Source organism: Lichtheimia ornata, assembly GCF_029851405.1.
Source record: "Lichtheimia ornata isolate CBS 291.66 chromosome Unknown scaffold00028, whole genome shotgun sequence".
Taxonomy (NCBI): domain Eukaryota; kingdom Fungi; phylum Mucoromycota; class Mucoromycetes; order Mucorales; family Lichtheimiaceae; genus Lichtheimia; species Lichtheimia ornata.
This window is the reverse complement of record NW_026695348.1, coordinates 301,239-329,018: the sequence shown is the minus strand read 5'-3', so window position 1 is coordinate 329,018 and position 27,780 is coordinate 301,239. Positions and strand designations below refer to the sequence as shown.

The 27,780-nt window shown below is 43.8% G+C and overlaps 9 protein-coding genes across 9 annotated transcripts; 2 read left to right on the top strand and 7 right to left on the bottom strand.

Annotated features, from left to right (window-relative positions):
• Nucleotides 1-4,503: 4,503 nt before the first annotated feature.
• On the bottom strand, nt 4,504-9,031 carry O0I10_006453 (uncharacterized protein; the record flags this gene model as incomplete). The annotated part of the gene is made up of 7 exons (XM_058486481.1): nt 4,504-4,639; nt 4,702-6,938; nt 6,998-7,174; nt 7,233-7,321; nt 7,377-7,485; nt 7,545-8,206; nt 8,266-9,031. 7 exons carry the CDS (start codon nt 9,029-9,031, stop codon nt 4,504-4,506), a joined length of 4,176 nt encoding a protein of 1,391 aa, XP_058342838.1.
• Nucleotides 9,032-9,307: 276 nt separating this feature from the next.
• O0I10_006452 (uncharacterized protein) lies at nt 9,308-10,829 on the bottom strand (the record flags this gene model as incomplete). Its single annotated transcript, XM_058486480.1, has 3 exons — nt 9,308-9,736; nt 9,798-10,249; nt 10,310-10,829. 3 exons carry the CDS (start codon nt 10,827-10,829, stop codon nt 9,308-9,310), a joined length of 1,401 nt encoding a protein of 466 aa, XP_058342837.1.
• A 450-nt stretch (nt 10,830-11,279) lies between these two features.
• On the bottom strand, nt 11,280-12,331 carry O0I10_006451 (uncharacterized protein; the record flags this gene model as incomplete). Its single annotated transcript, XM_058486479.1, has 7 exons — nt 11,280-11,398; nt 11,466-11,548; nt 11,611-11,853; nt 11,907-11,977; nt 12,035-12,130; nt 12,183-12,256; nt 12,313-12,331. The coding sequence occupies 7 exons, from the start codon at nt 12,329-12,331 to the stop codon at nt 11,280-11,282; spliced, it is 705 nt and encodes a 234-aa protein (XP_058342836.1).
• Nucleotides 12,332-12,531: 200 nt separating this feature from the next.
• On the bottom strand, nt 12,532-13,305 carry O0I10_006450 (uncharacterized protein; the record flags this gene model as incomplete). Its single annotated transcript, XM_058486478.1, has 1 exon — nt 12,532-13,305. The coding sequence occupies one exon, from the start codon at nt 13,303-13,305 to the stop codon at nt 12,532-12,534; it is 774 nt and encodes a 257-aa protein (XP_058342835.1).
• A 1,540-nt stretch (nt 13,306-14,845) lies between these two features.
• On the top strand, nt 14,846-16,959 carry O0I10_006449 (uncharacterized protein; the record flags this gene model as incomplete). The annotated part of the gene is made up of 7 exons (XM_058486477.1): nt 14,846-15,146; nt 15,222-15,811; nt 15,883-15,961; nt 16,038-16,237; nt 16,300-16,515; nt 16,580-16,691; nt 16,763-16,959. 7 exons carry the CDS (start codon nt 14,846-14,848, stop codon nt 16,957-16,959), a joined length of 1,695 nt encoding a protein of 564 aa, XP_058342834.1.
• Nucleotides 16,960-18,241: 1,282 nt separating this feature from the next.
• Nucleotides 18,242-19,790, top strand: O0I10_006448 (uncharacterized protein; the record flags this gene model as incomplete). The annotated part of the gene is made up of 4 exons (XM_058486476.1): nt 18,242-18,846; nt 18,901-19,060; nt 19,148-19,250; nt 19,318-19,790. 4 exons carry the CDS (start codon nt 18,242-18,244, stop codon nt 19,788-19,790), a joined length of 1,341 nt encoding a protein of 446 aa, XP_058342833.1.
• Nucleotides 19,791-20,522: 732 nt separating this feature from the next.
• O0I10_006447 (uncharacterized protein) lies at nt 20,523-22,228 on the bottom strand (the record flags this gene model as incomplete). The annotated part of the gene is made up of 8 exons (XM_058486475.1): nt 20,523-20,579; nt 20,639-21,151; nt 21,255-21,432; nt 21,513-21,552; nt 21,619-21,740; nt 21,814-21,865; nt 21,932-22,043; nt 22,103-22,228. 8 exons carry the CDS (start codon nt 22,226-22,228, stop codon nt 20,523-20,525), a joined length of 1,200 nt encoding a protein of 399 aa, XP_058342832.1.
• Nucleotides 22,229-22,413: 185 nt separating this feature from the next.
• O0I10_006446 (uncharacterized protein) lies at nt 22,414-23,817 on the bottom strand (the record flags this gene model as incomplete). Its single annotated transcript, XM_058486474.1, has 7 exons — nt 22,414-22,553; nt 22,657-22,774; nt 22,909-23,088; nt 23,156-23,222; nt 23,297-23,528; nt 23,584-23,638; nt 23,698-23,817. 7 exons carry the CDS (start codon nt 23,815-23,817, stop codon nt 22,414-22,416), a joined length of 912 nt encoding a protein of 303 aa, XP_058342831.1.
• Nucleotides 23,818-25,950: 2,133 nt separating this feature from the next.
• On the bottom strand, nt 25,951-27,316 carry O0I10_006445 (uncharacterized protein; the record flags this gene model as incomplete). Its single annotated transcript, XM_058486473.1, has 6 exons — nt 25,951-26,072; nt 26,146-26,266; nt 26,327-26,372; nt 26,456-26,682; nt 26,750-26,958; nt 27,022-27,316. The coding sequence occupies 6 exons, from the start codon at nt 27,314-27,316 to the stop codon at nt 25,951-25,953; spliced, it is 1,020 nt and encodes a 339-aa protein (XP_058342830.1).
• Between the last annotated feature and the right edge of the window lie 464 nt (nt 27,317-27,780).

The following is a 27,780-nucleotide window of genomic DNA, read 5'->3' as shown; positions in this document are numbered from 1 at the left end:
TGGCGTGTCAAATCATGGAGAGAGATGCTGATGGTTGTACATCGCTCACAGGTTACTCAAGGATGATGCTGTGATAGTTGCCATGGAATAGCGTGTAGAGTACGATAATGGGATGCACCAATCGTTCAGGATGAAAGCATCAAACATAATGAGCACGTTGATAATGGATACATACCCTCTTTTTCGACACGCTGTATATCCAATTCCTTCATCAATGTACCAAACCAATATTCAGGATCCCTTCCCTTATCCATAAGAAGCCGTATGTATTGCAGCCGGTTGCCGCACGCGTAAATAAAGATGCTTCTGTACAATGAAAGCTGTTATCTGCTGTTCACGTAACAAAGGCTGCAGGATAGGATGCGCCGCATATAAATGACACCGTTTGAGACAGTAATGGGTAAAAGATACTACTATTAGCAACTGCTGGAATGAATGCTGTTGCGATTGGTCGTGGTAGCCGAGTGTGGCTTGAATCAGGTGCAGGGTTAGCTGTTGTAGTGGGTGCGTACACGCCATGGACTTGCCATTCGATTAGGAAGAACAATCGGATCAAGGCAATTTACGGGATTGACATGATGGGTTGAAGCAGGGACAATCGTTCGCGCAGATAAGTTGGCAGTTGAATGGGGCAACAGTAGAGAATGGGAGGAAGGAAAGAATATGGTGGGAGTGGAAGAGCTGAAATTAAATAGATTTTGCTGATGCATTGGATTACTTCTGCGTGGTGCGGGCGTTTTTTTCAGTCTTATCCACTCGGATCAAAGAAAGTTGAATGATGGGCATGATGGGCTGGAAGGAACGAACGATGATTCACATGCATTGGGTTGGACCAACAAAGGTGAACGGGAGGAATGGGCTATAAGCCGGCAGTTTACAAATAACTTACCGTTTGATTCTTCGATGTGGATGGTGTTTACTGTGTTTGAGCGTTTTCCAGTCGTCTCATCGGATCAAAGAAGTTGAATGATGGGCATGCTGGGCTGGAGCAGGACAATCGTTCGTATGCATTGGATTGAACCCCATTAATGGAGAATGGGAGGATATTCAGGTTATTAGCTGGCATTTTTGAACTCTTTCTAAATAGTGTACAAGAATCGTGCATCGCCTGTGCTGAATGATAAAAGTTACACGACACGCCTACCGTCTTTTGCTCTATTATAGTCATACTACTTTACATTAAACAAAGACCACTTCTCAACAGCATCACGCTTACAAACGTATAAAAAGTTGCCTGTATCTCCAAACTTTACAATGAAACGTGGGGTCTTTGATAGAACAATGTGCTCGGCTTGGCCAACTGCACCTTAGGTGCCAGTTTCACGATCAAGCTTTGCCAAATCCCAGTTCATAAATATTCGCTACCAGCCAAACTGGATCTGGGGGGTCGACCTTTTCGACGACGACGACCAAAAATATTTTTGGGCTGGTTGGAAACATTGAACGTAAAACTTTCACACAAGGTGCTGTTGGCCAAGCCGAGCACGTTACTCATCAAAACCCCACGTTTCATTGTAAAGTTTGGAGATACAGGCACCTTTATGAGCAAAAAGCGCGTGGTGCTATGAGGAAAGTGGTCTTTGTTTAATGTAAAAGTAGCTAGACCCTGGCAGAGCAAAAGATGGAGGCTCGTGTTGTGTAACACAGCTACGTTTGCATGAATGAAAGGGTCAACGTATAATTACTTTTATGGATAAACCAGGAACAGACATGTATTGCTATTTCCATCAGCCGCTTTTATCCATCATCATTGTTGCGAGATCCACTGCCATGGGAACGATGCCCCTGCTCTGAACGCGACAACTTTTTTGATTAAAGTAGGTTGATCCGAGAGCTGATTTGACTGAGCTGCGGTCAAAGAGATTACATCACTCTGGACATCCGGCACACGCTCGATGTAGCTCAACCGATGTAATCTTGTGTGAGCGTAACTCAACCAAATCAGCTCGGATCAGCCTACTTTAATCATGGAAATGAATGTCTGAAACAGGAGAATCGTCCACCTATAATAGAAGATAAAAGTTGAATGCACAAAAGTGGCTATTAGCTGCCAATGTATGACCTGAAAATGAGGGTTGCGTACCTGTCATGGATTGTCCCTGAAGTCCTGACTTTTTAGCTGAGTTACCCAAAGAAGTCCTTCTGCATCTGCTTTGGCTCTCGAAGATCCCAGCTACTTGGCAATGAACAAACAATGTCTTCCCAGAATTTAACCAAATTGCCTGATAAAGGAAACAGGCACACAAAATCGTCCGCAACGTCTCTCGTATGCTAAAGCTACACGTCGTCCTTCGCTCATTAAATGATTCTTTGAAGACACCTACAAGGTCGTCAAATCGGCCACACAACCAGCGTGAGAAGTAGGCGGCTCACCGCTTCCTTTGTCCCAGCTTGTTTTTGATTTCACCTCTCATTTCGAACACCGTGCTGAAATACTTCGTCATATCAACAAGTTCCTAACGGCACCAGCAGGTACGCCTCCTCTGATGATCGCACACGTCGCATTGTCGAACTCTTTATCGCCGACAAAAAAGACCCATAGCAATCAAGTTCTGGGTATCCGACCTGACAACCAATGTATTTTACCTTCGATACCTCTTTCTCCTGATGCTCGCCTTGTACACCTTCAGCTTAGTGATCTACCCTTTACCACAAGGGACACGTTATCAAATGGTATTCGAGCACTTTCCGGCTATGGCAACGTCCCTCGTTCGCCTTGGTATCCTTCGCGATTATGATTCTCACCTCTTCATGGGCAAAGCCCTTCCTCGCGGAAATTAATAATGCCAAATCTGGTACAACTCCGTTACGCCACACAGTTCAACAGCCCCATTCAGACGACCTGTTTCATGTTACGTGGGCAAATGCCGCTCCATTGCCTTCATTGCCATCAAGCTGGTCACGCTACATCTGCATGCCCTAATCGTGCTACTCGTTCTCGTGTTGTTGGTCATGTGGCCAAACGAGCCATCGCGCCGCTTAAGTGTCTCAACCGTAAACCCAAGCGATTCATCCAGTCCTACGACACCACCTATGCCTCATTCACCTTCGTCGCAATCTGCCAACAGCCAAACGTCGATATCTCCATGTTGAAACTGATCTATCGTCTATTGAAAGCCATAACGACAATATCTCATTAACGAGTACACACCTGATAATTTCGATGACGGCATGCCTTTGCCGACGCCACAATTCACACCTCCGGGCTCCTTCGCCATATTCACGATACCTACCCTATCTGACCAAGCCAAGCAAATCACCGCTTTCTTGACACCTTCAGCTCGGATATTATTTTTCAAGATCTCTTAAACAGAACGGTCAACCTTTTGCATCCTCTACCCCTTCCTCTCATTTCTCGGGAGTACTCGCCACCGAGGGACTATAGCCCGACGTAGTCATTCCTTCAATACGCGTAGTTCTTGTACGTTTTTTCAATATCGTTCCGATTTTGAAATTTCCACTCTTCAGTGCACTCCAATAAAACGAGGCCGCTTCCATATAAATACTTGGCAATGAACAAAGACCACTTCTCATATAGCATCACTTTAAACATAAAGGTGCCTGTATCTCCAAACTTTACAATGAAACGTGGGGCTTTTATTAGAGCAATGTGCTCGGCTTGGCCTTTACTTAGGTGCCAGTTTCACGATCAAACACCCAATCACGATTTCGCAATGTCATACCAATAAACTGGATCTGGGGGTCGACCTTTTCGACAACGACGACTAAAATATTTTTGGGCTGTTGGAAACATTAGACGTAAAACTTTCACACAAGGTGCTGTTGGCCAAGCCGAGCATTGCTTTCTATTCAAAACCCCACGTTTCATTGCAACAGGACCCGGAGGCCACAGGCGTTCTCCACCTATGCTGTAAGCGTGATGCGATTTGCTTTCTCCTAGTGGATGGTGTCGGCTGCATTAACGGAAAGATGAAGAGCTGAGTGAAACCGCACGTAGTGGTTACACAAATACGTCCTTGACAGGTTGCTACACAAATGGATGATGATGATGATTGCCTTTTGTGAAGGTACGTAAGTAAACAGCATCCAATAATGAAGGTGTGTCAAGGTATGCAACACATTTGCATGTAGAAGAAAGTCGAGCTGCATAAACCAATTTGTATATGTAAAAAGATACATATACATATTGAATGGGTCACTCATCCTGAAACTCAATGGAGGGATCTCTTCACTTTTTCTCTTCTCAAGCTCATCCCACTTCCCACTCCTCCTTATTGTGTCACAAAAGCCATATACTTCTTGCATGACCGATAACCGGACCACCTTTATTATTCCATCTTCGAAGCAATAGCATGTAATCCACAAGCTAGCAAACTCCAAGCGTGTACATAATAATAAGTAGACGATACGATTCAGCCACACAATTTTACTTTACTTTGGATATGTATTCACAAAAAAATGGTTTCGCAATAGATGAAATGAGAAAATATAGATTGATAGTGTCATAGGTACGCAAGGGGTGAGGGTGAGTACGGTAGGTATCTACTCTTTGTAATTGATACGTTGTCGTCTTCTTGGACCTTGGGGTGCTCTATCGTCCAGACCATACCCTACACGTTTGTACGTTTTGTTGGCTTCGAATGCTTCCAAACAATCTTCACAAAAGAAAGACTCGTTCCTATGGTAATTCGCTGTGAGTGTTTTCTTTTAGGCAAGAGCAAAAAGACCATGATCACTTACTTTGACGGGTATTTCTTGACGGGGATGGCGCTACATCCACAATGGTAAACGTCTTTGCAGCCGATACATTCGATGAAAACAGAGGGATTCCAATGGTCACCAGTACCAGTATAGCCATATGGCTTCTTTGAAGGATTCGCCAATTCATCAGGGTTGTATTTGAGATCAGCAAGCGTTGATTCGGGTATATTGTGTTGTCCACATTCTTTGCACACCAAAGGTCCTTTGGTCTTTTCTCTCTGGCGTAACCCTTGGGTATACTCTTCAACCCAAATCCACCATTTGGAGCCTGGCTTATAAGGCGATTCTCTTGTTTCCTTTACTTCTCTTTGTTTCTTTGCACCTCTAGTCTTCATTCCTCGTTTGCGTGGTGCCTTTCTTTGTGTATCATCCTTTGACGAAGCATCCTCCTTGGGTTGCTCTGCAGCTGCTTTAGCCGGTTCCTCAACAGCTGTTGTTGCAGGTGGTAGTGATGCTTCTTCAACGGTTGTTGTTGTCGTTGTTGCAGGTGGTAGTGATGCTTCTTCAACGGTTGTTGTTGCAGGTTGTGGTGATGATTCTACAACATTGGTTGCTGTTGTTATTGTTGCAGGTGGTAATGATGATTCTTCAACGGTGGTTGTTGTTGATGCAGGTGGTGATGATGATTCTTCAACATTGGTAGTGGCCGTTGTTGTTGTTGCAGGTGGTGGCGATGATTCTTCAACAGTGGTGGTGGCGGTGGTTGCAGGTGGTGTTGATGGATTTTCAATAGTGGTGGTGATCATCGATGTTGTTGCTGATGGTGATGGTGGTTTTTCAACCGTGGGTGCAGGTGACATTTCAACGTCAGACTCTGGTTCATCAATAATAATGGGCATCGATGCCTCAGTACCAGGTTGGATGGTTCGCTCAATAGTGGATTGTGATTGTTGGTTTTCTTCTTCACTGGTTGTTGTTGTTGTTGTTGTCGTGGCCATTGATGCTTGTGTCTCTTGCATACTCGTATCGATATCTTCCTCGATAACTGCCTCTTTCTGCTGTACAGAAACCTTTGTTGATTCATCCGCTTTCTTTGCATCTAATTCTTTCGAGGTTGCCTTTGCTGCTTCATTGGTCGCTGCGGATGATGATGTTGATGATGGTGATGTTTCAACCTCTACATAAGCCATCTCTGGAGTTATCGGCTTGTCAATAGTAGTGGCATCAGCAGTAACAGCTGGTTGTGGTTGTGGTTGTGGTTGTGGTGATGTTTCAATTTCCATAGCAGTTGTCTCTGCTTTGTTGGGTTCGTCCAAAGTAGTAGCTGCTGGTTTCTGGGTCGATTGTTGTGTTGCATCAATCTTGGATCGCTTCTTCAAAGGTCTTTGTGAATTGGACAACTGAGCATTGGGTATCGATACACCAGCACTCGTTTGAGACGTCTTTGGAATGTTGACAGCAACGGCTTTTCCCTTGCCCTTTTTCTTTCCCATAGAATCCTTCTCCATTTCGGTGGTTGGTGGCGTAATAGGCGAGCTTACAGGTTGGTCATTAGCAGTGGTATACGATTCTGCACTCAATGATCTCTTTCGTCGACGAGAGGGTTGGGTGGATGATGATGATGATGAAGCACGCTTCGTGGCTGCTGCGCTTGCAAGAGCCTTTTCCTTCGATCGAGTTGCATCAAGCTGAAGTAAAACCATCTCCATAAACCCACGAATATCAATTGAATATTGCCGGATCTTGTCTCGTAGAAAAGAAACCCGTTTCACACGCTGTTGGACCTTGTCGACATGTTTGCACACTTTGCCCGCTTTGACATTGGCTGAACAAAGCGTTCGCTTGAGACGGTGTGTACTACTTCTTGCCCGATCCACGTTTCGAAGTTCCTTCTTCATAAGACCCACGAGATGCTGGCTGATCACGTTCACAAATTGCTTTGAGCTCTCTGCAATCATGTCCGGGCTCGGATGATCATGTAGATAAATAGGCTCCATAACATTTGACCATGTAAGTTGAACAAAACCCAATGATTCTTGTCGCTGTAACCAGTCATCACGCATATTCACCCAAAGCTCCCATGGATTGAGGTCCATATTTTTAACCATATGGAATGAACGATGGTGGGCACACCGAAAAGATGGAACGTGTATTTTGCTGCTATGGTAAAATTGCATACCACAAGATGGATGGGCCCGGGCATTACAACCCTTCTGCTTACAAACGGTATAGCCACCATAACGAGCAAATAATTCATTTGGACAAAGCTCACAATGCTATTTGTCATGTAAGCAATTGAATAGACAATCATGGGATAATATACGAAAAAACTTACCCCTTGCCACATGTCACCGTGGTATCCTGGCAACTCAATCTCCGTTTTCATCTTGTGGTTTCCAAAACTTGCTTCGGGCAATCGAACAGCACATCCAACGTGAATCCATTCCATACCACCAACTGGCACTTTCAATCGCCTGAATGCACCTCTTGTACTAGGACATACAGCACAACCCTAAACACATACCATCAGCAACCAGGAGGAATTGCATATCCAGAATATGATCACTTACAACCACCCTCAAGTCGTGTGGGCTTCCTTCACATCGATCGCAATACCATGGCTCATCTGCTGAAGGTATCTCGACTATCCCATAGCAATCTTCGATAATACAAAAGTGAGTAAAGTGGAATACATTTCGTTATGTCATAATTACCTTGGTGCACCACGACCTCACAAAGTGGATTACTACAATACACCAGCTTGTTTTCTGGACTGGGATCGTTCTTGATACATATACAGCAGTATTCTGGATCATATTCTTTCTATAAAAGAGTCCATGAATACATTTGTTTGCTTGCATCCCATACCCACATTGACTTACCCAATGATTGGTCCAAGCTTCAATATCCATCGCATCGACATCCATATCATTGTCAGGGAGTCTCCATGCTGGCAGAGGTCTCATATCCATATCCTGCTGCTTCATGCTACTTTCTGGTTCTTGCTCATCCACATTACTTGTTGGTTGTTGCTCATCCACGCTACTTGTTGGTTGTTGCTGCTCATCAATGCTACTTTCTGATTCTTGCTCATGCACGCCACTTGTTGGTTGTTGCTCATGCACGTCACTTGTTGGTTGTTGCTCATCCACGCTATTTGTTGGTTGTTGCTCATCCATCCCACTTTTTGGTTGTTCCTCATCCACGCTACTTGCGGGTTGTTGTTGATCATCATTCTCTTCCATACTGTGATCGATATCAACATAGGGTTCTTCATCCACGACATTGTCGGTAGCTGAGTTGGTGATGGTGCCAACTTCCTCATTCACAGCGTTCTCCATTATCACATCAGTGTCGATATCCTCGGTGTCTATATTCGTTTGAGCAGCAGTGTCATGCTGATCTTCCACGTTCTCGATTGTCGATACGCCGTATTCCGCTTTCAGTGCTCGCACTCCCTTATGATTCTTCAATACTTTTCCCCAAATCGCTATTCGTTTGGCAACATCCAAGTCCCGAGGCGATGCTTGTAAAAATAAATGAGCTATATAGATAAGCATAATTATGTTGGTTCATTATTCCTTGTAGCGGATGTATACATACCTTTCACCCTTACTGGAACCATATTCTTGGGTAATGATGGCGTTAATGACGAGTTCTCTGTAGATGCGTTGGATTCTTGGGTTTCAGGAGTGGATTGGTTGTTGATTGTTCTATGATCATCGGGTGTCGTGTTGGTGGCGGTGGTGGATGCATGGTTTGCAGCAGGCTGTTGCTCAGGGGGGATGCGAATGTTGCCATTGTCATTGGTCTCGTTCGCTTGTGTAACTGATGCCTCATTATGCATAGCACTTTGATGAGAGGCACTTGACGTGGTGGTAGGTGACTGTGGTTGTGGTTGTGGTTGTGGTTGTGGTGGTGATGCATGTGCTTGTGGTTTTGAAGTAGTAATGGGTGCTGGTGCTGCTGCTGCTGGAACAGAGGGTGCTACTGATGTGGTTGGTGCTGTTGGTTGAGATGAGGTAGGCACAAAGGATCCTTGCAAAGCAAAAAGAGTATAGAGATTGTTCCACATGGGTGGTTGAAGTGGAATCACCTGTTGCATGCCTGCTGGTAACGACGTGTTTAGTGGTATATATTGCCCAACGTTTGGAATTGATATCGTCGGTGTGGTCGATGGCGATGGTGCTGGTCTATTGATCGGCCGAGGGGAAGCATGTGGACTACCACTGGACGATCTGCTCCCGTTCAGATTGCTGATCACGATCGGAGGGTTGCGGTGCGTGTGGTGGACCATGCCGTTGGTATCATTTGCATTAGAGGTATGAAGTGCGTGTTGTTGGAAAGTGGATGAGCTATTGTTACTCATAGGAGGTTGGGTGGAAAAGGAAGAATGAAGCTCCCACTACAATGTACGCGGTCAAGTGTGCTCTTGGAGGTAGAAGTGTATCAGCTCCCCATTGTTGAATTCACCAACAACCCCGCTCCCCACTTTTACAAGGATGGCTCATGCTAGCACTCCATCATCGCTTATTTACCTTATCCCCTCCTCCTCCTCCTCCTCCTCCTGCCATTATAAATAATACATACAACTTTTTTTTTTGTGTGTTCACTTTTTATTCGTTACAGATACAATTCCTATTAATTATTTGCCTTGAAAATCACTATCGTCGCTATCTTCTTCGCTGGATGATGATGATGATGACGATTCATCGTCACTAAGGGATATCTTTTTCAAACTTTGATCTGAAAAGTCGGCAATGATTTCATTCTCTGCCATGTGCACCAATTTTCCAAACTCGGTACTATCTTTGAGCACTTGTTCAGCCTTCTCGTTGTATTGAGCCAATTCTTCAGACGTTGGGAAACGAGCTCGAGGTCTCTTCTTGGCATCTGCGTTATATAAATCTTGCCGAATCAACACTAAAGCAGCCTCAGGAACCAGAACTTGTTGCAAATATTCCAATGGAAGTTGTGGTGTCGTCATTGCATTGGTCAACATGCCAGTGTGTAAGAACATGGTGCTGAGAGCATCTTGTATGACGGCACTACCCTTGGATCCATAATATCCAGTCTTATAAAACCCATCGTTAATGCATCATGTCCACTTTCAAGAAGCTGATCATCCCATTTACCATGATGTTATCTACACGCGCCATGACGCCCAATGTACTGCGTGCCTTGTTCTTTCCCATCTCCTCATACGCTTTGAGAGCAATATCACGAAACTGGCTCTTCCTCTCTTGTCGAATAACCTTTTCCAATTCACCACGAAGCCGTTCAAGTCGAGAATGGATGTCGTTAAATCTGATCTCCTCAGGATAATTCTTGGCTCGACCCTCTTTCCTGACAACAAGCTCGGCACGATGAAGACGACAAAAAAAGTGTTGCTCTAAACCATCCACAGGACGCTTCACTTTCATTTGCTTCTTAAGCAATTCCTTATGCTTGCCGGTGACACGCTTCATTCGATGCTCAATCTCCTGCTGTGCATAGGCCTCATCTTTTTGCTTAATCATCTTGAGTGCCCGCTTAAGTCGATCAGTCATTTCGCCTGTAGGGAACACCTCATTGCAGTAGGGACACACTACATCATTCATGTAAGCTTGATTGGCATGTAAAACCCCACCCTCCCAGAGCCACATACCATATTTCGGTGAGCCATGTTGATTTGAATTGGCATCATCGGTGCTTTCCAGTTGACTTGATTGCCTGCTCAAATCATCAAATAGCTTGTGCTTCTCTTCAACATCGGCTTTGCTCTTTGCTCTGTTGGCTTTTGCTGATGATAGATCATTGATAGACAACGTCTCGCCAACAAACAAGGTTGGTATCGCGTCTGGTGGATTGGATGGCTGTCGTCGGTCACTGTTACTTCTTCGTGCACGCTTTACTGTTGGTGGGCCCTCTTGGAATTCATCACTGGAATCCTCATTCGGGGTAGATCGTCTACTAGAAGAACCATCTCGTTTGTCGTTGCGTCGGGAATATCTTGATAGTCCTTTGCCTCTCTTCGATCCATAGGTCGTCTGCACTTTGGGTGGTTTATTTGGAATGACATGGCTCGTTGCGTTCACGGTACGGATCGTGTCGGGTTGCAATATACGGTTTAGGGATTTAGTGGCCTCTGTATCCTTTCCCTTTAGGTTTGGCTTTGGATTCGGCATAGCAGTAAAAGACGAAAAAGAGACACGCGGAAGAAATAGGCACAAGATCAGCACATACAGCGGTCGAGAAGAGTTTGAGACTGTTACCAACACCCCCTCCTCTCCTACTGAATCTTTATCTCTTATCATGCCGTCATTGGGCGTATTACCTGATGAAACAGTTTCCATGGCATCACACAGCAACCATCTTGGATACCATAATTATGACAACACGTCCCTATCATTGCCTTCTTTGATCAGCAAAACTCTACCATTTACATGCGTTTGTATTATGTCGTTGTACCAAAAGAAACGTGTTATTGTTCATTTTCTTGATTAAAGTGTGTACATGCTTAATACAAAAGAATGTGGGATTCTAATGATGATAGCTGATGATTATATGCGATACAGGGTAATGGATGGGACGAAAGATAAAGGATGATTGTGTGAGGGACGTCATTGTCGCTGACATCATTGACGCGTTTTTCGTTTGCTTCTCTTCTGTTTGGTGACCTTTCCACTTTGCTTTGAAGCATTGCCGCCATTTTCATTGACGCGTTTTAACTTTGATTTGATCACATCGAGTTTCTCTATAATGATGAAAAAAGATAGAGTCAATACATGCAACCATGCTCGCTCCCCAATCCCAGATCTTACTTTGTAGGGTTTTTGCAATCCGCATCTGCTCATCGTCTCCGCTGTTCATCATGGCATTGATCAAGCCTTCGCAAATGTTGTCACTAAAGTTATACATTCATTGTATTAGCGATCATTGTGTTAAAACAAAGACATTGTAACTTACTTTAACATCTTCTCTTCGTTTGTATCCTCATCTGCACGTAAATCGATTTGATCTTGTTCAAAACCAGAATGAGGCACCAATCCAAAGTGACGCAATTCCATTCCTCCCATAAAACGCTTATCAGATGTATCACAGAAACGGAACCGGCCGTCATCACTGTCCTCCAGCATGAATTCGTCGTCGTCTTCGGGGATAAATTCCTGATCGTCGTCGTCTTGCGTTAAGCCTGTCAAAGTAATAGAACTATGCTCCCGCGTTAATCGATCATTGCCGTATCCCCCTCATCTCTTACTTACTTTGTGCCTTCCAACTTAAAGGTTGCCTCATCAGATTCATCAAAATAGAGATTGAATGCTTGTTGCTCACACTACAATATCAATACCATCAGTACACACGTACGTCTTTCCTATTATTTCGTGCTTACCTTGTCTTGTGTCAAAGTGCAGAGGGTGAATGTGTGATCCTTTATGCTCACAGTCAACATGGTTCGTCCTGGTTTGGCATTGGCTGTCAAAGAAGCCTGATCGACAAAATCAGCACTCGTCACAAATGCCAACAAAACAACACGTTACCATATTCAAGTAGAAACCATCGAGTTCAAAGTCATGTGTGGGTGCAAGTGGCTGTCCCGGTTGAAGCTCGAATACTAAGGAGTGTGAGCATGCATGCGGCAGGCATGGCAAGGTGAGAGACAACATTTACCAATGCGTTTATTTGCCATGGGCTGAATAAGTTTTTTCCAACTGGTACCGGCTGTTCACCAGCCCACTACAGCTTTAAATGGGATTTCAGGTCCGCATGGACTTGACCTCATTTTGCATAGCAACGGCATCCTAGATACCCACATCGCCCACCCCACCCAATGACAACAGCTGCTTATTCAATAGAGAGTCCCATGCATTAAATAAAGAGGTATATTATTTAAGGAATACATTGCCATCTTCTACGTCTTTGTTCATCCTCGATATCTTCTAACCAGATGTGTGTATAAAAGCTACAAATCAAGAGTGCTAACATAGGTACAAGATGTTCAAAAACCAAAGTAATATGAGACCCCACATGTTGTGGATTATAAGAGAAATCCAACGACAGCTGAATTGCTCTACCCACTGGAAGAGCAACAAGTAAGCACCCGCATGTTGAAATTGCATAAGGATGCGGGATACCATGAGGATACCACCAAACAAGCAAGGAAAATGCCACTGCTGATAACCAATAAAGAAGTGTACCAACGACTCGGATAGCAAATACTTGATCCAGACCATTAAAGACAATAATAAAATCCATTACAAAGGCACCGAGTAGTAATACAAGAAATCCATGTGCTGGTAAAGTCAGCTTTTCTTGTCGTTTGGCTTGCCATACAAATACGTCATAAAAAGGAAGCCAAAGCGCAATGGCTGCAAGTGCTCGCACTACTTGAGTCGCTCCATTGATGGTATTGAAATAGGTGTTATTGTGTGTAACAAGGTATAAGACGCCACATGCAATCTGTAGTCCAACTGAAATCACCGGCCCTGAGTATATCCGCAAGGCATTTGGACTTTGTCGTTTGATGGCAATGAGGATGCATGCTATTAAAATAATCCCGGATACTGCTATAATTGCGATCGCTTCGCCTGCAAGCGGTGCATAGCCATCTACATCTTGTAAGGCTACTCCTCCATTACCAAAGTAGTATCTTGGTTCCAGCATTGTTGTTGTGTATTGTGTCTCGAGATCAAATGGTAGCGGACTCCCCTTTTTATAGTGTGCACCGCTATGGTATTAGTGTGACACAGCAGAAAGGCAATTGTCCCCTTGCTGAGCAATTGAATGCATGTGCTACCATTACATGCAAAAGGTCCTCTATTGCTGTAAACATGCTACTAAGCAAGATGCACATATTAAGGACACCTACAATAGACACATGATGAACATGTTGAAGCAACGTCAATGTCATAATCATGATCGTGCAGCTTATGATTCCACCCTCCCTAGAATTGACACATTTTCATGATCCATGATCGCATGATCAGGGCACAAAGTTTAACTCCATCGTTCGTCACACACGTTACATCATATTCTCCGAATGAATCGAAAGGCTGACGCGATCAGCTTTCTATGACATTAAGCACGAACCAATGTAAGGATAGGATTTAAGGTAGGTGGTATGTCATAAAGAGGCTAAAGTGACATGGGTTGCTACGTTTTTATCGTTATACATGATCTAATTCAAGAGGATGCAGCATCTCCTCCTACACCTGCTGATAGGCCATTGCATGTTGGAGTAATTTTGGAATATGCGTATATAAAGGATATCACTCTCTGCTCTGGACTCTCTATTACGTGAATCAGTTACCATGTTTCAAGAAGCATACGGCCCAATGCCAGCACCACCACTCATCTCGTCGCCATGGAAGCGAACCCCCGTTGCCATGGATATAGCAAGTGTGCTCCTCAAATGACGACAAGGCTCTCAGTACAAAATCTTTGTATGCAACGGGTGAATGGTGGATATTGGAGTCACTAACATAGATATAGTTGCATAGTATACGCTTCCAATCTCTTGTCCAAATCCGAGAACTTCGACTGCTGCATCAACCATAGCCCCCACAAGCTCCATTCATCCAATCCACAATATTGGTATACAATAACCTTTGAATTGGGAGGCCATCATCTTAACAACTACTACGTTCATATCCAAGGCAAAGAATGATAAAGGCATGGATGTAGGTGATGAAGAAGGATAACAAAAAGTGTATACATAATGCCTCATTGATGATGCAACGTGTTGCTGTTAGATGTCTAGACATTGATCAACCCTTTACAAAGAATTTGAATGTACATGCTTTTAGAAATGGCTAGTAATAATTGCATATTGTTCTTAATATTGTGGATGTTATTCCCCAGTGCGCTTGCAAATACAAATCTCATTTGGTAACGTGAGTTGTTAACTCGAGAAGAAAGACCCCTTTAATATGTTCAAGAGTATAGCTTCTAGCACATGTAGCACATTTTCTCCGGTCAACAATAGCAATGCTGTGTCAAGTATAATGATTGGGCAATTGACTGGCAACAGCTGCGAGAGGCGGCCAAAAATGGTAAATTGCAAGTATATCTTTACTTCGACGTGGCAGGACAGGAGGGCATTTGTTCTAGTCGTTCTTGTATAGCCGCCCCCTTTTTACTGCACACAGACGCAACGCCAACCTACGCGGTTCTTCTTTATCTTCTTTTCCCTTCTGTTACTCGAATGCCGGCAGCGCATGTCCCTTCATCATCGGATAGCGATCCTCTCGTGCCCGTAAATAACTCCAAAGCTACCGTACCTAACGGCGACACACAAGACGAGAACGGCCAATCCACCGCCATGGATCCGACAATTACTGAGACCACTTTACGACGAAAAGAGACTGTGCTTGCTGATGATGAACGCGAGGAAATGGAGCTTGACACTCTTGGCAACAAGGATAATGTCCAGGCACCTGAGGATATCAAACCAGAGAGCTTAAGACGTGAGGATCTTGGTAACTTTATCCTATTAGTGGTCCTTTGTAAGTATACTATCCTATGTGCGCGCGTACACGTGTTATGTATATGAACATTAACATCCCATTGTCTCTCGATAGATATGCTTCAAGGTGTTCCTGTGGGTCTATCATTCGGATCCATTCCATTCTTGCTCAAATCTCAGCTGTCGTATTCACAAATTGCCGTGTTTTCCCTGTCATCATGGCCTTATTCGCTAAAGTTCCTTTGGTCACCTATCGTGGATGCTATTTATTCGCCTCAACTTGGACGAAGAAAGTCATGGATCATTCCTATTCAGATCTTGATTGGCATCTTGTTCTTGATGCTAGGTCAACACATTGATGGTATCATGGCATCAGAGCATATCCCTATCTACTACTTGACAGGCGCGTTCTTGGGTACGATCTTCTTCTGCGCCACTCAAGATATCGCCGTCGATGGTTGGGCCTTGACATTGTTATCCAAGGATAGTCTTTCGTATGCCTCCACAGCACAAACCATCGGTCTCAACATTGGCTACTTTTTATCCTTCACCGTATTCCTTGCATTGAGCTCTCCCGAATTCAGCAACAAGTATATTTGGGCAGAACCCAAAGAGGTCGGCATTGTGCAACTTGGCGCCTACATGCAGTTTTGGGCTTTCATGTACTTTGCGGTCACAGCATGGCTCATCTTTATGAAAAAGGAGGTAAAGTGATCAAAGGAAATGGTGCTTTTGGGGGTGCCTACATGTGCTTATCATTATCCACTTTTAACCAGACAGCATCCCATACCGATGAAGATCAACTTGGCATTCGAGGCGTCTATGATACGATTTGGAAAATCTGCAAATTACCTCGTAAGTTGTTTGTGTGGGATCAAATTAAGGGAAAGACCACGAATGTAGGGCTAACAATGAAGTTGTCATCCTGTAGATATGCGTTCCTTTATTATCGTTCTCCTCACTGCCAAGATTGGATTCATTTGCAACGACGCTGTTACATCATTGAAGCTTTTGGAAAAGGGTTTCTCCAAAGAGGACTTGGCGCTTACCGTGTTATTGGACTTCCCATTGCAGATCTTTTTGGGCTACTATGCAGCCAAGTGGTCCAATGGCCCACAGCCTTTGAAACCGGTAAGTATTGGTTGGGATCGGATGGTTTCATCTTTTTTCTCTTTGCTAATAGAGGGAGATAGTGGTTGTATGCATCCTATGGACGATTGGCATCGGCTGCTTTGTGCATGTTGATTGTGGCATGGTATCCTCAAGGTCAAGAAATTGGCTTATTCTATTTCTCCGTTATCATGGCAGCTACTGTATTGAGTTCCTTCATGGCGACTGTTCAATTTGTCAGTATTTCAGCCTTCATGACAAGCATTGCTGATCCACTCATTGGTGGCACCTACATGACTGTAAGTGGATAGGGTGATACAGGTTGTTGTAAATGGGCTTTGCGTACTCATTTATCCTTTTCAGCTGCTCAACACATTTAGCAATTTCGGTGGTACATGGCCAAAGTTTTTTGTTTTGGAAGCTGTGGATTCATTTACTATTGCTTCTTGCTCGGTCCCTGATGCCAATGGTCAAGGTAATAGGAGGATGGGTGTGTGTATAGCAATAGACGTGGGCATCATTTACTTACGTGGGTTGCGATGATAGAATTTTCGTGTGTGGAAGAGAGCGGCTTGACACAATGCAAGGAACTAGGTGGCTCGTGCGACATTTCTCGAGATGGATATTACATTGTTGGCACAGCCTGCGTGTTGTTGGGTTTGGCATTATTGCAAGCGTACATTCGGCCGGTGGTACGACATCTTGAATCATTATCCAAGCGTTCCTGGCGTATCAGTCGGTGAATGTAACTACTCTTGTTCATTGTACACCTTTGCATCCTCCCCTTTTCATTGTTGTTCAATACCTCTTTGTTTCATCGATTATATAAAACGACAATTTTTATTACCAACTTCCATGCCACTGAATATGTACAATCATGGTGCCTCTTTGTAAAGTAAACAAGGTTAATGAATGAGCAAAGAGGCTTTGCGTAAATGGTGGGGTGATCTATAAATGGCGTCTTTGTTGGTGTATTGTAATGTTCTGTTGTTGGTGGAGATGGCAACAAAGATAACTCAACAATAATTTCACATGCAATTTGATCAACCACAGATACTACTGCACACTCATGATGTATATCCATCCATCTCACTCGTGGTCATGAAACAAGGTTAAATTTGATACATGGGCCCTCGTGACTTTTGTAAAGCATCCGTGTTTTATGCAAAGGGAAGGGTTGTTTGTTGTATGTTTTCATTGTGTCATACCTCGGTCCAAGGATTTCAAAACTCTCTTTCATTTACAACATACCTTTTCCGTGGACCATCATTACTATGTTATGAACGCCACCTTGTTTAAAAGAGAGATCTCTAAAAGAGCACGACTCTAAAGTCTGGGGCAATGATGCTGAGCTTTTTGGTACAGAATGTGATATCAATTGCAGCAGCGAATACTTTACTAGCCGCTTCATAATGTCTGGCTTTTAGGCGGTGTAACAACAACCCTTCGATAAGATGGAACAACCACCGGTCCTTGGTCATTAATGCAAACAAAGATATTACAATAGGTGCATCGAATGATGGCACTTTTCTCTTCGTGTTGCTGTTGTCAAGTGCAACATAGTAATAGATGACATTGATCATGTCAAAAAAGACTTTAGAGTCTAATAAAAATGTCATGTGCAGCGTGGGAGAGATGATGAAATGCTCTGACAGGAATTTAATTAGTGGAGGGAGTGCGTAGTTAAAGGACTCACGTGTATGAACACGACAATGTAGTATAAGATCGTCATTTGGATGGGGTTTACAAGTCTTTGAGGATTGGTACAACGGTCAATACGACTGCCAAAAAGGTACGAACCGATCTGTGTAGTGGGGTAAATGCCCAAAACAGCTAGTGTGTGCGTGTGTAACGTTTCAAGCAGTCAAAGGAGGAGGGGGGAATGAGAAGCTTATAACATTTTTATATGCGTGGAGCTGTGTATGCTTGTGGCGTGTGACCCTTGAACGTCTTCTTTTTATTCTCTCTCTCTTTCTTTTTATTTATTCGCATCTTGTTTCTTTTTCTTTCATAACAACAACAATAATGGCACCTGCAAATGAGACCGTTCAAGCTGCCTTGGTGGCTGGCCATCTTGGACATTTGACACCTGACCAAACCACCATGCTCAAGCAATTGTGGGATCGTATTTTGGAATTGTTCGAACAGACCGGTGATCCCAATTCAAAGCCTGCTCCCAAGAAGCCTGTTGAAGAAGCAGCACCCAAGAAGTCTGGTGGATTCTTTAGCCGTGGCAAGAAGGAACCCGAAGTTCAAACCGACTTGTTTATTGGAAGCACCACCGATCCCAACTGGTTGAGCCTTCCCCTTGAAAAGGCCATGCCCTTGATCCCCGGCAAGCAGTTGCATGCTACTTTTTGGAACATGGTCGCTACTGACAACCCTGATGCTGTCATGCTTCGTTTCCTTCGTGCTCGCAAGTGGGATTTGGATGCCGCCTACAACATGTTGAGCAACACCTTGCGCTGGCGTTTGGTGATGCGTGTCGATGATATCGTTGCTCTTGGCGAAACCGGTCTCCATGACGAACTTGAGAAACTCAAGAAGGGTATGGGCGAATCTTTCATTTGGAATCTTAAGTCCGGTAAGGCTTACCTTGGCGGCCCTGATAAGGATGATCGTGGTATTTGGTAAGTAATGGATAAAGATAGAATACTTGGTATCTAACAGGGTGCGGTATTTAGCTTTATCAATGTCCGTTTCCACCACAAGGAAGATCAAGCTGCTGAAGTCGTCAAGCTCATGACTTTGTATGTGATGGAGAACTCGCGTTTGGTCGTTGGTCAACCCATGGAAACATCTTGCATTGTCTTCAATATGGAGGGTTTCACTCTTAGCAACATGGTAAGTAATAAATGGGATGGTGGATGCCAAGACAAACAATGGAGAGAAAAATTGACATGGAAACGCGTGTTGTTGTTGTATTATTAGGACTTTGACTTTGTCAAGTTTTTGTTGTCATGCTTGGAAGCCTACTATCCTGAAACATTGGGTCAATGTTTGATCCACAAGGCTCCTTGGGTGTTCTCGACAGGTAAAGAAATAAGGTCAATGGATGATCCTCCATATAGTTACACTAAACTTTGTTCCATGGTTACTAGTTTGGAACCTCATCACTCCTTTGTTGGATCCCGTGGTTGCCAGCAAGATTCACTTTACAAAGAATGTCAAGGAGCTCACTGACTATGTACCTGCCACCAGCCTCCCTAGTTTCATTTCCGGTGATGAGAGCAAAAAGACCAAGGATGAAAAACTCAAAGTGGGTGCTCCCAAGGCTGGTAGTTTGGAGAAGCCCAAGACCGCTGCTGTCCAAGACTATGAAGACGCCATCAAGGAATACACTTTTGAGACCAAGCAATGGACCAAGACCGATAAGCCCGCTGATGATAAGGGTGAAGGTGGCCGTCTTACTCTTGCCAAGCAATACCGTATGGCACGTATCAAGGCCGATGGCGACATCCGTGGTGAGAGCACTTGGCAACTCAAGGGCATGTTCACCATCACCGATGGCCGTCTCGTGATCGACTTTGGAAGCGACAGCTGGGTGCCAACTGATATCACTGAACGTGTCTAATTCCGTGTTTTACCTTTTTTTCTTTCTTGTTTCTGCTGTTTCGTGTTCCTCTTTTTTTCGTTGTGGTTCCTCTTTGTATATTGCTTGAGCACTTTCAACCGTTTCCGCACACTTCTTGATCCTTTTATACTATTGGAAAAATCTAGATACACTCACACACACATCTTTACATATACCTGCTTTCCATAAATCGTTATGGCTTCTTTGAGAGAAACTCGTGTTGATGGATGGGATTGGTTATTATTGTGAAACAAAAGGTTGTTGCCCTGATGATCATACATAGCTGCAACCCAAGAAGGTCCGATTTTAATGTGCAATCGCGGCGAACAATGAAGCAGAGGAATAATTTGCTACTATAAAGTAAATATTGGGTTGTGGATTCATTTATAGAGATCGCGGCAGGGACAATCACCAAGGTGATACGCTTGTCTTTTACCAAGAAATGGAAGAAATTCCGGTAGTTGCTATGATTGGATGGGGTGCTGATGTAATAATACTTGATCCACGTGTACGGATCAAGAAGAAAGCCATAGTAAAATGATTCGGTGATGATGCCACCACTAACAAAAGGAGGCAAAGTGGCACGCACACTCGCCCTGCTTATGCCAAAAACACGTTTGCATCGAATTAAGCGATCACAGTAAGAGATAATGAATGATCCATTTTATGTTTGGATATCATAGAAATACAAGATAGTGTTTATTTATGTAGTCAAATGGAGGAGAAAAGCATCTAATGCTTGGATCGGACACCCTGGAGGGCATTGAGCAGGGTATTATGAGCGTCATCCTATATACATAAATGATCATGAGCTTATGAGCTAAAGAGATGTAATGATGTATACGTACCATTTCCAAAGACCAGAGCATGACACCTGAAAGCTTTTGCTTCTTGGCGTATTGTGCCTTTGCGTGGAGAGAATGGGCATCATCAAAGGTAATAAACTTGGATCCCTTGACGGCGACAGGTGTTTGACTGATAGAATCCCAAACAGTGTTCCAGCCGGATTCGTTACGGGCAATGCCTTCCTTTGCAATAGAGCGCCATTCATATTGACCAGAGTAGGAAGCCTTAGCGTTGGGGCATGGATCCTTTTCCTTGCTATCGTATTGATCACCACGAATTTGACCATCCGAGGTATCCAATTTGCCATAGAGACCATGAGCCTTGCCGGTGGTTTGGCCAATGCGACCATAGAAAGGAACACCAAGAACAAGTTTTTCAGAAGGAATACCAGCAGCAGTCCATGCCTTGACAGCACTGTCAACACTAGCAGTATCAATACCAGCAGCCTTAGCGTTTGCACGAAGGGGAGCATTAGCACCAGCTTGAGTATTCCAAATGCCGTTGATGTCATATCCCTACAAAAGGAATGGCGTGTTAAAGGAGGTAACAATGCAAGGTGGCAATTGAATTTCATTGCATAAATCATGTTCCACATAATAAACATGGGTGATACGTTACCATAATGTAGATGCCATCAATGGCCTTGGCCCAGTTCTTATCCAAGTGAGTAGAGGGTTGTTGGTTTTCATCATTGAAGGGAGTGGTGCCAACAGCAGCAGTGATCAAAGTCTTTTTGGGAAGGACTTGGCGCAAAGTTTGGATGAGCTTGAGATAGTTGGCAGTGTCATGGGGATCACTATTTGATATGTAGGTACATAACGTGATTAGCGCACATTCCACTTGAGCAACAATCGGGAGGTAAATCTCAATAATTACTTTGCATTACAAGCGACGCCGTTAGGGCTGTTGGGATACTCTGTATATACGTAATTGCGCTATTGTCAATAAAAGTGTCGATCTCGGAGGATCAAAATCTATTTACCCCAGTCAAGGTTGACACCGTCCAAATCGTACTTCTTGACAAGCTTAGCAATGTTCTTGGCAAACTTTTGACGCGACTTTTCAGTTTTGGCAAGATCGCTAAAGTACAAAGAACCGGTCCATCTACATACACACACGCGTATTGATGATGAGCACGCCATAAATGCAATGTTACACGCATTATTATCTCACTTACCCTCCTACAGCCAAGCTAACCAATGTGTCATGTTTGTGTCCTTCCTTGACAACTGTTTCCATGGCAACATGTCGTTAGAACAATCAACTCGTATATTGCTGGTATATCATCCACTTGCCTGATTTGAGTTGGCTCTCATCAAAACCAGAAAGCTTTCCATTCTTCTCAGGTTCAGCAAACGAGTAAATAACTTGATCGAGCTTGTTCCATGCAATCTTGCTTGGAAGATCCTATCCAAATGTTCAGTATACACTGGATGTTGTTGTAGTAATAATAGCGACCCACATACCCAGTCAACGACGTATGCAATGACACCACCATCCTTGTGATGTTTGGCGGCGTTGCAGGTGGCGGCGGCAAGCACCAAGACTAGTGCCTGAAATAGCAAAAATAAACGACAGGGAAGGGTGATCATCACTTAAGATGAAAAAGGAGATAAAGAAAAGAAATGTACGTTGTGGGTTAAAAGGCGGTAACGAACATGGTCATTTTATATAAGCGATCAATTTTCTGTCTTGCCCTCTTTTGGAGAATTCATTAAATTTCATTCTTTGAGATACATAGTACAAGAACACAAAAAGACAAAAAACATCATCACTACTACTCCGATCGCCTCTTGAATGGCAAACGACGATGATCCTTGGCTGCATTCTTCTTTCTTCGTTTGGCAAGGATCTTGTCCATATTCTTCTCTCCCAATTTCTCGTACTTGTCCATCAATTCCAACTTTCGTTGTTCGGCTATTGACAAAGAAAACGCTCAGCAAAATGCAGAAAAAAAACAAGCGCGCGCGTGCGTGTGCGTGCGTGCATACACAACCAAGAAAATGAATCACAAACTTACATCGCTTCAAGAAATAGGGTGTCTTGCCTTGTTTCACAAGCTCGGCTTCAGCCTTCTTACGCTCACGTTTCAATTGCTGTTTCCGCTTAGCTTCTTGGGCTGATGCTTCACGAGTTGTCTGAATGTGGCATAGGTGATAAGTAATGGATGTGATGGGCGTGGCGCTCCCCTTGTCAAACAGACATTTCTGCCAAAACGCTCCCAAGCCCTTTCCCCTCCCCTTTCTTTTATCTCCCCTCCCTTCCTTCTTACCATTTTTAGCAGTAATTGCTGTAACTCTTCACGGCGCTCAGGATTCTTTGCTTTTTTGATTTGCTGACGCAGTAAATCTTGCTCGGATTTCTTGTAATCGTCAAGGAATGCATATGACTTTTCGAAAAGGTCTTGATTAAAATGTCCAGAAAGCTTCTCAAAGCGAGGATCCCGCACTTTCTATATGATATTATGCAATTGTTAGCTAGCCCATCCCATCCATTCATACAATGTTAGGATAACGTACCGGCTTGTTGAGTTCGACCACTTCACGGAAACGGCCAACCGCTCTTTTGGATGATACTTCCATTGGGCTTAGAGAGAGAAGAAAAAGAAATTGAGCATGAATTCAATTGCGCCACACACACAACCCAGCCATTATGCATACCTGTGTTTATTTGCACGCTTCATGTCGTTCTTTGTACGTCGTATCCGAGCCCCTTTGTCCAATTTGCTCACAGCCCCTTTGACATCTTCAAGAATTTGCGCCTTCGAAACAGAGCGTACGTTCTTTGTTGATTCGGTCTTGTCAACACCACCTGCTCGTGCTTTGCTGAATTCTTTCATGCCCATCTTGTCTTGCACCTCAGCCAACTGCTCAAATGATACATGTGCCAAACCTAGTTTCCTTGTCAGTGAAAAGTGAACATCAAAGATAATCCAAATCATGCTTACTTCGCTTGAGCTTTTCCATATGTTCTCGATCAGGTTGCTCGTCTTCGCTTTCTTCCTACAATGGTTGCTGTGAGATCGTTGATCGTGGTGATCGGGTGGATATGTATAAAGTACCTCGTCTGATTCTTCGTCATGGTCGTCCTCACTCATGGGATCGTTGTCGCTATATTCCTGTTCACTCTCGTCGTATTGATCACTGTATTCTTCTTGCTCTGAATCCGAATGTCGTGCCATTGCTGTGGTGTGTATGTCGAAGAGAGATAGTGGATTTGCAGCAGCAGCGGCGACAAGCAAATTTGGGCCTGCTTTGTGCTCCAAAGTCAGTCAACTTGATCACGAGACACATCCACTTTTTGCATTGGGATCATTGCCACCCTAAATACAAGCTTCAATTTACACTCCTTGTTGACATCAATATGACCAATAAAGAAGGTAGCATCCGTACAAGACATACTTTAATATACCAGTGATGGATGATGTTCTATATGGCTTAAATAGAAGTACCCGACGATGGTAGATTAAAAACAGAAAAGAAAGGCACCACCATTAATGGAGTTCTTTGATCATGTAATGCCTAGCTGGTGGTTCTTAGTGTACATCCTTAAGCACACCCACAAATCGCAGGTAATTGAACAAGAATCAACGGAGTAAGCTTGAAACTATAGCCTTTATAATGATAGCTTTCGATGCGCGAAAGGGTGTTAAACGTGGTAATCGAGATGCTGCTGTAGCTAGATCGTTGTGAGAAACGAGGGTTGTTTTATGAATTTCATGCTGTAGCGTGGTACGTGCCTACCAGCAATATCATGTGCAGGTTTCTTGCTTTGAGAGCTTCTATTACCCTATAATACGTTATAGCGAAAGAGAACAACGATGCGTCCATTCCCTGCCATCAATTTGTGGCTGCCCTCGGTTTCGAGCTACCGCCTTTGTTGCTTTAACCAATCCTTGCTGACCCCTTTAATGATCACCTGCATTACTCATCCACTCGATTTCAAACACTCAACGACTCGTATCTTCGCATACCACCATACTCAAAAACAGCTTATGAAGACCAGGTTAATCGGCGTTTGTGTGGCACCAAACGATCTTCGGCAAGTAAAATGAAGTGCACTGACCACATACCTTTGTTTCAGATCTTAATTCGAGTACCTTCCACATACTCGAATTTACTTTTCAACATGACCTTAAACCATTGGCAAGTATCCATCATGGCAACAACCATCACGTGGTGTAGCAGTAAAGAGGGTGAGCACGTGAGCTCGTTTGCGGGGTTGTCACAGCGACACGTTTGCGTAGCCCCGGCAACTGTTGATCTCAACCAAAGCCAAGTCTGTCTCCCCTGATCAAGACCGCTCAAGGCCATTGTCAATGTGGACACCTTGTGGGAGGTGTAAACAAGTAAGTTAGGGTGGAAGATCGTTCCAACTACATTGTTTCACTTGATTGCATTGGATTACAGTAGAGTGCTCTTTATTTGGACATGGCTTTTACTTTTGGCATCACAAGAGGTATGTTGATGGGTTGCTCTATCTCGTCTTTTTCATTGACTCATGTCTACTTTAGATTGGACCCTGATTCTGGGCAAGATTGGCTCTGAGGATGGCGTGTTATTGATCCTTCCCTCCTTTGTCTCGTATTGTTCAAGGATACTCCCTCGCCCCAGTATGCTTCTAGTGCTCTCCAGCAGCATGAGGCGTGTATGTGATGGTTTCGCACATGCAGCAGCCCGTGATTGTTACTGGCGATGCTAGTTCCTCGAAGGGGAAACGGATTCGTACCAATTCAATCGGTTCATAGGATGGGGTTCATAAGGATCAATGTGTATTTTCACTCTTGGCCAAACACGCGATCTTGCCTCTTGTCAGCTTATCAAAGGAGGTTCTCTTGCGCCCGGAGCTCTATTGGATCTTTTCCGTTGGTCTTTCTTTGGTTTGATGGCGATGATAACAAGATGACGCAAACGATGACGGCCATGGCAATGTAGTTATTATCCACTTCCACTTTGCTAGCGTATTCCCTTCCTGCTTGTAAATCATAGCGTAGATGGAATAAATTCGTAGAACGATAAAAAGTGATCCTCCATTGAGCTTTAGGACGTGTACCCAGTTGTGGCAAAAAGCGGCATCATCACGAGGCGTGCGTGTGCGCTTCAAGTAACTGGCTTTTATGCGATTCAATCCTTACAGCCCAACATGTGGATGGAATACGTGGATAACAACCTTTGTAAACCATTACCAAAGAAGGGAAACTCAAACTGACTTTAGATCGTGGTACAAATTGTTATGCTTTATGCAAAAGAAGAGAGGGGTGGAAAAGAACAAAAACTCATTTACAATAGTAATAAGGGGGGTATGTTGAGTATGATTAGGGTGCAATCCAGTGCATCACAATGGGAGATTTACCGAGACTCGGATGAAGAACGATATACTTGAAAAAGTATTCAAGGTCGCGACGTCGTTGTTCCACAAAAGCAGGCGAAAAATTGCCTAGAGTAGCAATCGAGATTGAGTATAATGATGAGAGGAGTAGTAAAAACAAGATAAACAGCTGATGGCTTACCACATATCCTCTTTGGAGGTAATTTAGGAATGCTCTTTCCAAGTTGTGGGAAACGCTTCACGAGGACTTTACGCAATTCAACAAAGTCAGAATAGCGTTTACGTACAGTGATGGCAGGCCCCTAAAACAAATGTCTGTGTTTAGTCCCTATCCCTTTTTTTCTGTATTCTGTCAACCTTACCTTGTCACTAAGCACCGTGCAATTATAACAAATGTAACTACCATGGCTATATCGGGCAATTCAATGGATGTGTGTGTGTTAGTGTCGGTGCATTTATCATCATCATCATCTCCTTAAAAATTTCCTTACCCAACACCTATCCGTAATGGATGATTGACAATGGCATCGGAAGCAAAAGTATTCTCGCGTCTCTCCCCTTGCTCGTTGTCATGGTTACATAGATTGATTTGAGGAACAAGCTCATCATCAAACATTGGATTCGTCGTGTTGGATCGGCGTAACCCCTTGAAAAGTGTCCGCAAATGTCGTGTAGGAGTAGTTGTCTTATTTGACTTTGTCCAAGAAGGATCGTAATCCTGTGAAACAATATGTATGAGTGGACCCTATTCAAATATCCACATGTGTACGCGTGTGCATACGTACCGTTTTTCCAAAAGATGTTCCAAGGAAGGCTTTACCGGCATCACCACGGGCAACGGTGGGTTGATGGTTGAATAGAATGGAAGAGTCAGGTGATGTTGATAAGGTGGTGCAAGTGGATGCTGTGCTACTACTGCTGCTGCTGATCAGCATGGGCGTCGCCATGTCCTTGCGAACAAGCCCATTACTGCTGCAATTTCCCTCCGAAAGCACTATCATTGTCATTTCGTTAATAACACTTGCATGATCATCATGCTGCCTATCACAAGGCTCACCATTTAATGCGTGCTCAAGCTGCTTCTCTACTTGCTCTAATACCATATGCGTGCTATCAGACCATATTGCGTCGTTTGCAACAGAAGGTTTCTCATTCAAGTCATGTTGCAATTGGGAGAGTCGTTGAATGCCGAGGTCGAGATCACGAACGAGTTGTTGTGAAGCAAGCGTGGATATTTTAAGTGAGCTGCTATCGCTGTGGTTGTGGTGGTGATGGTCTTGGTATTGTCTTAGGCGAGAACAACCTTCATAGCAATGATCAATCAGATGGTCCAGACGATATTGCAAATCCATGATTATTGTGTTAGTTATGCGAAAGAGAGGGGCAAGGGATGGGTCCGAGCGAGATTGGCTCTGTGGATAATTGCAAATGGTTATATACCTTCCTCGGAAGCTGGCTGTGGAACAACATTCTATACCAACAACCAACCCCCCTTTCGCCCAGGGGACAAGTCGCGTGGTATCGATGTGTATGTGTGTATGCGCCCACCAGATGATGGCACCAAACAGATATGTACATACATCCCTCTAACAGCCCATATGCATGTCGACTACTAGCAAGCTTTGCCTTTTTCCTCAATCTATTAATGGTCCTATATATATATACGTGACGACAATTTAAAACTAAATGACATTAACATTCGCGTCCATCCAATCATAAATACAAGGCTCAGCACCACCAATCACACATGTGTCAAGGCCTCCATAAGCTGGGAGAAGAATCATCGTTACCATAGCAATTATTCAAAGGGATAAAG